Below are 12,429 nucleotides of genomic sequence, written 5' to 3'. Positions count from 1 at the left end.
ACCTACTAGACTTGTTGCGATCACATCCATTACATCCATTCATCCGTTATTCATACCATGGCTTGTTATTGATCTGCAATCAGGGTTAGTACTTCATGTGTCCTGCATCCCGCTTTCATAACAACATCTAACTAGGGGAAATACTCTTAAACCTATTGATGGAAGTGGATTCTACATTAGTTGTGATTCATTGAGTTCCTCATTCAAAATTGGCTGGAAATAATACCAAAAACATTCGTAAAAACACTCACAAAATTCAAAAACATTCAAAAACACTCACAAAATCCAAAAACATGTCAAAAACATCAAAAATCAATCAAAAACATTGCAACACATATAATATTCTTTGTACATACACATCACAACAGACACCAAACAAAAATTTTGAGCTACTCAAACGATGATCACTTATCAAATAAACCAACCAATCAAACATCTACACACAACTGTCTTCACAAGGATGCATCTTTCCTCACAGACAAGATTTGGTACCATTTTATTTGACAAGAAAATTTTGTTTAGCTGATAAGCACTTGGTTGATTTGTTATTTCTTTATTTATTCATTTTAGGTTCCTACGCTACTCTAGGATATCCACAAGTGATTAGAGTAGCTAGGATGGCTCCTGGTATCTTTTTCTTTATTTATTGTCTGCGGATTGTTCCAATGAAGTTCTGGGTCATGTGCTAATGGTGTCTACATGGGAAGTTCACTAAGCTACGTGATCCTATGCAAAATATAGTCATGGATCACTATGGCTTGCTGACTACAGAGTATACCTCGACCATTCGTGCATGAACTAGAATGGAGGGTAACTTTTCCTTGTCTGTAAATGCTTGCTTACAGGTGAAATGCTCAAACTTGGTTCCTGCTACCTCGGCCAAGAACGATACTACCATGCTCGGTGATGAAAATTAAGCACTGTGAATAATCTATGGATCATCATTTCATCTCATCTGTATATATTGCATTTCGTTGCATTCCATCCATCCATACATCCATATTGTTGCATATCATTCATACATAGTAATGACAATGGATACTCTTTTTTTTTGATCTTCTTCCACAGGAATGAGTCCTAGGTCCTCCATACCTTCTATCTAACACTGAATCCCCTATGTCCTCCATACCTTCTTGACCTTCTATCTAACATTGAATCCCCCACTCACCCTCCCCATCTAGGTCATCATCATAATCCCTTCATTGTTTCCCATCAACCCAATCAAGCTAGTTATTCTGTCTACACAAGCACATCGACTCACACACACCTAGACTATCAACATATACTTTTTCATCAAGTATATTTGGGTCTTAATAGGTAATCAATTATGACAAACCTAGACTACAATAGACATTTATTACAATGACCTAGTCTCAATGGGGCTGCTATTATTCATCACAACCAACCTACAACACAAACACTATCAATTGATCAACAAATCAAACACAATCAACACAGACAATTACATCAATTGTCTAAGTCTCAATGAGTATTTTTTATTCAAATACCTTGACTTCATCAGACAATTACATCAATTGTCTAAGTCACAACATGTCACTTTGATTCACTTACTCAGACTTTATCCTGTCCAAGCAAACAACTGACATCAACTATCACGCTTTTACTCAACCAGGGCAATTCAACCAATTGCACCAGATTGTCCAGCCAATTTTGATCATTTGTATAGCATCAATCAAAAGCACAAACACCACATTTGCACCGTCTCTCCTGCATGACCTAAGGGTACTCACTGGCTTGCTGTTTCTCCGTATTCACTCAGTTTTCTCCCCTTCTTTCACCATTATTTCTAATTTCTTCTATTCTACCTACCCCCAACTTCTTTCTCTTTTTCGAGAGATCGCCTGATTTTTCAAAAAATTTCGGTCCATCTCTTGAGGGGGCATACCACCCACTAAATTAACATTTATGGGGCATATTTCTTCACACCTATTTTTCTTTCTTTGAAATGATGAGATAAACCACACCATCTCAAAGAGGGGCAAATGTAGTCACATAAATTTGTCCACTTAATTAAATGAATATTTACTATTTATTTGATTATTTAACCATCAATTATCAGTTAATTAAATTAATAATTAATTAATTTCATCCTCAAATTCTTCTCCTATTAATTGAATAAATTTTTCAATTTATTTAAATTAATTCATTAAGCCACACTCTAAATCAATTAAATGAATAAAACATATTTATCTAATTTAACCCCCTTTCCTGATTTAAATAAATAATCAAATACTTATTTAAATCCCTAAACTGCCCCCGCCCCCCCCACTTGCATTCTTCTACAAATTCAAGTTGCACCTATTTAGTTGAAATAAAGTAATTGTATGTTAATTAAAATCCTATTTTCTCTCACCCACCAAACCCACTTGCTCTTCTAACCCATTCTAGATTCTTCTAAACCATTCCTAATTAGCCTAATCACCATCCCCTAATTATTGTCACATTATTAAGTAACTTGAAGTCACTTCTCAAAGCCTCCAAAGTCTTTGAAAAGCATTAAATGCTTTATGTCTCCAACAAGTTAACCCCTAAAGTCTTCCAAACCATTAATGGTTCTTACATGACCATTTATGGCTCTTACATAACCATTAATGGTTAAACTCAACTCACCCACATGGTTAGAGAATTTCCCTCTAACTCAACCTCCATTTAACTCATGGGTCTCTTCAAGCATTCATTGATTTGACCATGGTTATCCCCACTAACTCTTTCACAAGAGTTTGTCCATTGGATAAAAGCTTTATTCATTCAACTCAATCCTAACCTTACCTCCTAAGGTAACCTTCAAGTCATTTCAAACTTTTAATGCTTTTTCCCTCTCCTCTCAAGCCATCTCATGTTGACATTTGTCATCCTGGGATTGGGTTGAAAACCCTCACATGGATCATAAACCCATCAATCTTGACCCTTGTTGAGATTACTCAATCTTAGCTATCCATTGCCCTATTTTCCTTATAAATAGAGCCCATTCCTTCTTAATCCAAATCTAGAAATCTTGTATGCATCTAACCTATAGTAAAATTGAGAGAGCATTTAGGAGCATAATCATAGCTAGTTTTTTATTTTGGTTAAAATCAATATAGATTAATTAGGTATTTTCTCATATCTAGTTTGTTTGCATTTGCATAGTCTTTTATCTTCATTATTCATAAATCTTGAATCTCCATAGTAGTGTTAAAAGCTGAGGGTTACACTCATGTGGAACTTGGAGAGGAGAGGAACAAGGGAGGAGCAACTATGAACATTTTGGAGAGCATTTGGGAGGGTTTAGTGTCTTTCCTCCATTTTTGTGTGTTCTCTATAATATGTTTGATATGCATGCTTAGGATTGTAGTTTCTTTCATCTTTCGTTGTTGATTGATACTAACTAACACTAACATTTGAATGACTTGTCTTATGTTCCTAACATCCTTTTCCAGTGCATCAGTTAATGAAAGAGGTCATGGTCAAGGAATGTAATGTGCGAATAATGTAATATCATTCAGGCAAAGGAGTTGGTCGATCATTGGAGACCGAATTGAGTTTATGCAAGAGGATTTAGTCCTTCGGTATTGAGCTTAACCAAAACTGTACTCAGGCATAGGAGATGCTATCTTTTGCAGATCAACACTTCTTCAGATTGTAGTTTGGATTTATATGTAGTCAGTGAGACTCCTTTTGTGATGAGCAGTGTGCTCTAGGCTGTTGGCCTTCCTGCAAGTGCAGGCCCCTTCATTGTAATTCACATACTTACTACAAAAGTATTATCTGACTGTGGGTAGGCTTCCCATCGTGGTTTTTCCCTTCACTAGGATTTCCATGTACAAATCTTGGTGTTGTGTGGATGAATTTTATTCTGTGATTATTGTTTATGCTTAATTGGATTAACTGCTATTCCGGTATTATTGTTTTGGGTTCCGGTATTAATTTTTTTTGGCTGAATGTTACTGTAATCTATGACAACTGATTCACCCCCCCTCTCAGTTGTCTTTCTGTTATTTGAACTGTCTAACACAAGGAACATCCATAATGATGTGCAAAAATTGTAAATGACTAATTTATAAGTACAATTCTCACCACAAGTCTCCAAATCTCTCTCATATTCTCCTCACCCAACAAAGGAAAAAGATAAAGGAACCTCCATTTCACCACCTAAAGCATAAGTGAAAACACGTGACCACAAACTAGTGATTACCATAGCTCCAACCTAACCTCAAAACCAATGTCATGTGAAACCAAATATTTAGGAAGATAACCAAGACCAAAGAGCAAAACTGTAAATCATAAGCATGTAGCATGTCATTCTACATAGACCTCTAAAGAAAATTGTGTCAAGTATGATCTCCTTCACAACACCCTAAAGAGAAAAGATATAACAATACCCAACCCGTTCAATCAATGCCAAGATCAAACATAACATATGTATCATGTAAGCAACATGGATGCAAGCCTCTCAAACCAAAAAACTCAAACTCAAAGTAAACATTTTTCAAAGAAGGAAATCAACCCACTAAACCATCTCCTAATATCCTCATAATGACATCATAATATCAACATATATACACAAGGAGATAACCATGCTATCCATCCATCAAATGAACCCTCCAAAACTAACCATTTATCCATGGCTCAAGATCCATATCTATGAAAGATAAGCATAAAACACATCAAACATGAAAGGAACAATGGTCAATGCCTCTCAATTAGTAAATTGTTGAGTAGAGCAAGAGTGGGTAATGAGAATGCTGCTTCAAGATATCCAAGCCATCATGACTCATCTAAGAACAATCTCCTCATAGGTCCATGTTGAAATCACGTCCAACCAAGGTGCAAACTCCTTGGATATCTATTGGATTCATCGGAGTATAGAATGAATATTTTTATCTTGATATTTATATTAAAGAGCTTTACCCTTTTAATTAAATGATTGTCTTGATTGATTAATACTGCAATATTAATTAAATTGTTATAATCCTTTTGGGACACTCCTTGAACTCATAGTGGCAAAAAGATATACCTCCTCGCTATATCCTTTGTACCTTAGTATTGGAGGCATCCTTCATCTTTAGACTACCTACATTCCATGTATCCATATGATCAAGGTACTAAATGATTTATTATGTGAATTATGATGAATATGTAGTTTTGGTTTAGACTATGTTCATGCAATTGTGTGAATGTGTATGCAATGCATTCTAGGGTTTGATTTCCCCATATAGTTCTTTGTCAGCTACCACTCACTCAAGTGAAGCAAAGGCAAAAACCTAGAGGAGCATTAACTTGCAAACACTTTAAGGGTGTTTGACGTTAAATTTGGTTTAAATTATTATTTTTAATTTACTATATGGCACAAGGTTTACTTGAAAATATTCTTTCATGCTTCACCTTATGGTTTCAATTTTATTAAATGCTTATTTCTTTTTTATCACCAAGATCCATGCATGGGCTAGGTGAGAGCATAAAACAATAAGGTTCCTAGTTTTCCAAGCATAGTAATTTATTTTAAATTTATTTAAGGATTTGGCTTTATTTTTTTATCACCAAAAATTCATCCATGGTGAGGTGAGAGCATACGATAATAATCAAATTTGATACATATGTTTCTTTAGTGGTATGGAAATATTGAATTAACAAATGGTACACAAATTATATCAATAAGAAGGTCAAGAGAAATCTAAGGGTTTTCTTTCGAGAGGGTTAAGGAGGTGTTTATAAACACCTATTCTTATAGATAACTATAATATCTTCAATTAAGAGTTCATGTAAAAAAACTATAATGTAAAAAAATTCAATCCTATAAAATAACAAGTGAAAATAATGTATATTACCTAAGATAAGACTATAAATTAATCTATGAACACAATTAATGTATACATTATTTCCTTGAGATATGAATTTACAGTAGAAAGCTAATTCTAATGTGTTTAAGGATTATAGTTTTTGCATTAGGTGAAGATTATGATGAAGGACTAAATTCATGTCCTCATCATGTATGAATGATAGATTCAAGTATCAACACCAATATGATATAGCATGTGTAATGAAAGCAAATAATAGACATTGTTAATAAGCTTTAGAGTATTTTTCAACATTATAAGGTGAAACAAGTGTCTTTCTCTATCTTTAGTGAAATATATTCCTTATGGTATTCAAAATCATAGAACTTAGTAAATAATGTTAATGAAAAGTTATATGCAATCAAAAATAAATAAGTATCTAATTGTAGGGTTATTAAGTGTTTAACTATGCCCAAGTTATACCTAATTTTTCCCGCTCTGTAATTTTTCAATGCCTGGTGTTTCTGCTGGGGAGGGCTTTCCCTCCTTGGACTCGGACCCTCCACCTTTTGACCTGTAGATTTGTCCGGACCTGGCCCTTGTGCTACGGACCCAAGGTGATGGATGGGCTCCCTTTGAGGATGCTTGTAACGAGAACCTGCACGAGGTCCTCTGCTTTGAGAAGCTTCCTCTGGTGGCCCTCAACGTGGATTCTTCCAAAAAGGACTCCAATTCTCAGGAGGCGGGTCTTTATCTAGGGAAGCTCAAGTGCTTTCTTGAAAAGGTGCCCTTCTGGGGAACTCCAAGCTAGAACGTCAGACGGTGCAACCAAAACTCACTTTTGGTGAGGAGGGGCCCGAGATTTGCCTCCTCGATGGAATCATGGATAACATTGCTTCATCCCTCAACCTTTGCCTGGTTGGAAGGTTCCTAGCCTTTAGACCCACTATAGATATGGTCAGAAGATGGGTGGGCTCTAGATGGAAATCCAAAGGCACTGTCTCTGTCTCTGCCATGCCAGGCGGACTTTTCATTTTTAGATTCACTACAGAGGAAGACTTCATTCATGTTATGTCTGGTACTTGGTCTTATGGTAAGCACTGCCTTACTCTCTCCAAGTGGAAGCTGGGGTTTGACCCAAGTGCAAACCTCCTTAGACTAGCGCTGGTGTGGATCAAAATTCATGGCCTCCCCCTTGAATTTTTGGATGAGACCATCTTCAGGTGGATTGGTAACTCGTTCGGTCAGTTTGTTGCTGTCGACAATGCAGAAATCCAGACTGGTGTATGCTCGCCTTTGTGTGAATGTGGCTGTCAACAATCCCCTCCCTAACTTCATTGCCCTCAAATCCAAATGGGGTAAATGGACATAGGCAATAGTCTATGAGAATGCCTCTCTGTATTGTCAAAAATGCAGTGAACATGGCCATGTTATTGCAGATTGTCCGATGCCTCAATAGCCTGAGGAAAATTTGAAGGAGAAGTTGTTGTCACCAGGTATTGCTAATGGGGGGACTACTAAGATTAGTATGGTTAGTGGGGAGGATGTTGTGACTGTTGAGACTATTGAAGGTGAAGTGGTCGGCCCAGTGGCTCAGAATGAGGATTAGATAGATAAGCCAGGCCCCCAAGGCACCTCTGAGGAGGGCTACCCCTTCTTGGATGGCATTCTCAATATGTTAGTTACCCTCGACTCCAAAATAACCCCTACCCCCTTGAGAAGATGCTTGGGGCTGAAGCTGGAAGAAGGAGAGATCCCCAAAGAAAAGGTTGATAAAAAAGGTCCCATAGCGGAGGTGACTGGCATGGACAAGATTGATCTCATTACGTCTACTCCACCATCAACTATGAACCTGCCAACCAACCCAAAGGGAAGTGGTGGGAGGAATATCTAGAGTACTTGCGTGGGGATTTCACCCACTGTTGGGATTGGGTTGGATCCAACCTCCTCCTCATCTGCTACTAGATCCTCTGGGGATATCACTACTCTTTCTTTTGGTAGCCGTTTAGCCCAGTCCTCTTCGATGGACAAAGATTTGGGGGAATGGCAAGAGCCAACGAAAAAAACTAGGGGAAATAAGAAGGTGGATGTGGGTAATGACTCTAAACTAGGTAGACCCTCTGAGAGGACCCTCAGAACTAAGGTAATGGCAAGGGAAATTGCTAGTGGAAGGCAATTAACCCTGGAGACAACTTAGAAGAGAAAGAAATGAAGTTCCTTTCTTGGAACTTAAGGGGCTTAAACAACCCTCAAAAGTAGTATGCTCTTAAACAATGCATACTCACTAATAGAGTTGATATCGTCCTTATCCAGGAGGTAAAAATGAGTTACCAAAATTTTGCTATACTTGTGGATAGTTTATGGCCGGGTGCTACCTTTCATTATGGAGAGGCAGAGGGTGCCTCTGGAGGAATTGCTACCCTTTGGAATAAGAGCAAGCTGGACAGTATTGCGACCAGGTTCTCTTTAAATAACTTATCCTGGGTCTTTTTTAATATCTATGCTCCCAATACCAGAAATGGAAGGGTTCACATCTAGGAGGAAATTACTTCCTTGTTAACTAACAATAAGGAGGAGTTGGTTATGTTAGCTGGGGATTTCAATACCCCCCTCTATCCTTCAGAAAATATTGGAGGTCTAACGAACTACAGTGAGAGCATGCTTGACTTAGTTGACTTCATCATAAATAATGAACTACTTGATCTTGACCTCCAAGGGAACCAACTCACCTGGTCTAACAACAGAAAAGGCTCCAATCTCATCCAGGTCAGGCTGGAGAGGTTTCTAATTTTTGCCAAGTGGAACTTGGGATCTAGTTCCTTGTTGTTATCTCTCCCGTGCACTATCTCAGACCACTCCCTGATCCTCTTCTCCTAGGTTGACAAGCTGAACTTCGGCCCCTCACCCTTCAGGTATGAGATTATGTGGCACTCCCACCCAGATTTCAAACAATGTATACAAAATTGGTGGAACTCCCTTGTTCAAGGGTCGACTATGTTCAGAATTTCTAAAAAGTTGGAAATTATCAAAAGGGAGGTGAAAGCTTGGAGCCACTCTTATTTTGGGGATATCTTCAAGAGAAAAAAGGAGGTTGAAACCAAGTTGGACTGCCTCCAGAAAACTATTGCGGAGGGGACTTCCTCTAGGACCACCCATATGGAGGAAGAAGGATGGAGACACAAGTGGAAAGAAATCATGAATCTTGAAGAAATTTACTGGAAGCAAAGATCCAGGATCCAATGGTTACAAGAGGGGGATAGAAATACCTCTTTCTTTCACATATCGACCTCAAAGCATAAAAGGAGGAACACTATCAAGTCCATCCTCAATGACAAAAAATGAGGAAGTGGTGGGGGATAATGAAATTGGTCAATGGGCTTCTCTTCACTTTGCTAATGCCTACTCGAATGATAGGACCAGGGAACCTACTGAAATCAATGATAGACTCCTAAGTCTGTTTCCTCAAATCCTTGATGATGCTGATAATGAGTGGTTAATAAGCCATGTGATTGATGAAGAAGTCAAAGCTACAATTTTTTCTATGGCTGCCTTTAAGGCCCTCGGACCTGATGGCTTCCCCCCGACTTTTTTCCAGACTTTTTGGGAAACTATGAGGTATGATCTTACTAATGCTACTAGGGATTTCATTTGCACTGGTAAACTTCTAAAGAAATTGAATAACACCTTCATTGTTTTGGTGCCCAAAGTTTCGGATCCTAAACTTATCTCTGACTATTGGCCCATCAGCCTATGTAACTCTGTTTACAAAATCTTCTCTAAAGTCATTGTCAATAGAATAAAACCCCTCCTTGATAAATGCATTAGTCCCTCCCAAAGAGGGTTTGTTCCGGGCAGGCAGATCCTTGATGCTGTCATTATTACTCATGTGGTCATTCACTCCATGGAAAAAGGTCGCAATCCAGGTATGGCTCTCAAACTTGACATCTCCAAGGCTTATGATAAGGTTAATTGGAAATTCATGTATGAGGTCCTTTCTAAGATGGGGTTCTAGGAAAGATTTATTAACATTATCAGGATGGCAATGGAAAGCATCCAATATTTGGTGATTGTCAATGGCACTCCTTGGGGCTTCTTCAAGGATGGAAAAGGGCTTCGTCAGGGAGACCCTCTCTCCCCTTATTTGTTCATCATAGTTGCTGAAGTATTAAGTAATAATTTCTCCAACCTTGTCGGGACCAATCAAATCTTAGGGGTTAAGGCCGTTTCCACTTTCCCCCCTATGGTTATGCAAAAATTTATGGATGACACCTTCCTATTTGGCCTTTTGTCAGTCATTGAGGCTAAAGTGTGGAAGCATCTGTTAGGAGAGTACGCTCAAGCCTCTTTTCAACTGATTAACTATTACAAGAGCAAGGTTTATTTCTTTAACACAGACATAGTCCTCCAGAGTAAACTCATCCAAATCTTGGGTTGTAGTGCTGCTGATCTCCCAGATTCTTACCTGGGTCTCCCTCTCATGACCAAGGAGGTCACCCCCCTCTTTTTGGAATATATCCTTGAAAGAATGCAAAAGAAACTCACGGGCCGGTCTGGAAAAACTCTAAGTAGTGCAGGTAAACTCCAGCTCCTGGCAACCTCCCTTCAAGGTGTCCTTGTCTACTTTCTCTCTCTTTTCAAGATTTCCAATTCTATGGCTGACAAACTTGAGAGAATCTAAAGAAGCTTTCTATGGATGAGGTTGGAGGAAAATACCAGAATCAACTTAGTCAATTGGGAAAAGGTTTGCAAACCTAAGAGAATGGGTGGCCTCGGGATTAGAAAAATCTCTGATCTTAATAAAGCCTTGTTGACCAAAATCACTTGGATCTTTTTGAAGGAAAAAATTGACTAGAGCATGATTATGAGGGCCAATTACTTCAACCACACCCCCCTCCCCTCCATTGTATCTTCTAATGAGCTCCCTTCTGGATCTAAAACCTGGAACAACTTTGTTAAGAACAGGAAACTTCTCAAGCTAGGTCTAAAGTTGCAAGTTGGGAGTGGTCAGAAAATTAGATTTTGGGAGGATTATTGGATTGGGGATAGACCCCTTGCCTCCTCCCGATTCGATTGGCCCCCTTGTGAGAAACTACATCTCTCCTTCCCATTGCTGGTTAAGGATTGCTGACAGTCTGGGAAATAACCCTCAATGGATTCATCTGGCTGAAGAACTGCAATATTCTCTCCTACAAGGGATCGGGATTCCCTGTTTCACTCACACTGATAAAATTGTTTGGACTGCGAATCCTTCGGGTTAATGACTGCTGTAGTTAGAATGATGTTTGGAACTCTCAGCTCATTCCTAAAATTAACTTCTTCTAGTGGATGACTCTTCATGGGAAGATCCTTACTATAGACAATCTGAAGAAGAGGGGTTTTATGCTTGCCAACAAATGTGTTATGTGTAGTGGAGAGGAGGAAAGCATAAATCACCTCTTTATCCATTGCCCTTTTGCTTCCGGAGTCTGGCACAAAGTGCTTCAGAAATTCAATTTGGCTTGGACTTTCTTAGAAGACCTACAACGGTTTGTCAACAACTGGAAGTGCCCTTCTGCTCACCCGCCGATCACTTTCTTTTGGAGGCTCATTCCTCCCCATGTCTGTTGGTATATCTAGAAGGAAAGAAATAATAGGATTTTCTGAGACACCTGCAGCTCAGTTGACATGGTGATTGACTTAGCTGAAAATTACATCAGGGAAAATGCCTTCATCAGCAAATGGAGAACCCCGAATGCCAGCCCCATGGCTCTGGACTGGAGTTGGATTCAAAATTGGAAGGTGCCAGATAGCTTCCTCAGATATGACAACTCCAAAAAGATGGAGAGGCGTAGTACCAGATGGTCATCACCCCCGCCATTAGCTCAAGCTCAATTTTGATGGTGCTGCTCGTAATGGTTTTCTGGCCAGGAGTGGAATTATTAGAGACAGCCTGGGTAACCTGGTCTTGGCCTATGCAAGGAATTTTGACTCTATTTCGAGTAACATGGCAGAGGCTCTTGCTCTTTTTTGGGGGCTGAAGCTGGCCCTGAGCACTCAAGCCAAGAAACTGATTATTGAAGGGGATTCTAAACTGATTATTGAGGCTACTAAATGTGCCTCAGGGATCTGCTGGAGAATCAAAAATGTTATCAAAGATATCTGGTCTATGATTGTCTGGTTGGAAGATTTTAAAATTCAACATACCTACAGAGAGGGAAATGGGGTGGCAGACTCTCTGGCTGTGATGTGGCTAGATATTAAAGGAATGAGGTGCTGGAAGCACTTAGGCTCTCTCACTGACAAACATAATGCCCTTATTGGGAATGATCAAATTGCCCGTATCCATCAATGAAGTGACAATTTCCTTCTTCCAAGAGGTTGCTTTGGGTCGGCGGCTATGCTATGTTGCTGGCGGGAATTTCAAATTCAAATTGGGCGGGATCCACCTTACTAGCTTTTTGTGGCCCCCACCTTCTCTGCCCAATGCTGACTTTTTTCTGGCCACCTACTCCTGCATTATCGACGGGTTGGAGTGCCAACTCATAGTCATCAACAACTGCAAGGACCCTAATTATTACATTAATTGGAAGCTTACCACTTGCCATAATGAAGATCTTTACAAGTTGGCAGAGATCTCTAGAGGTGTCCCTTTGCATGCTTCCCGGAGCTGGCG

The 12,429-nt window shown here is 39.2% G+C and overlaps 1 protein-coding gene across 1 annotated transcript; it reads left to right on the top strand.

Annotated features, from left to right (window-relative positions):
- The first annotated feature begins 11,478 nt into the window (after nucleotides 1-11,478).
- Nucleotides 11,479-12,108, top strand: LOC131856981 (uncharacterized). The gene is made up of 2 exons (XM_059208958.1): nucleotides 11,479-11,555; nucleotides 11,685-12,108. Exons 1-2 carry the CDS (start codon nucleotides 11,479-11,481, stop codon nucleotides 12,106-12,108), a joined length of 501 nt encoding a protein of 166 aa, XP_059064941.1.
- The last annotated feature ends 321 nt before the right edge of the window (nucleotides 12,109-12,429 follow it).

This window comes from Cryptomeria japonica, chromosome 7, assembly GCF_030272615.1.
Source record: "Cryptomeria japonica chromosome 7, Sugi_1.0, whole genome shotgun sequence".
Lineage (NCBI taxonomy): Eukaryota > Viridiplantae > Streptophyta > Pinopsida > Cupressales > Cupressaceae > Cryptomeria > Cryptomeria japonica.
This window is presented reverse-complemented; position numbering and strand designations above follow the sequence as displayed.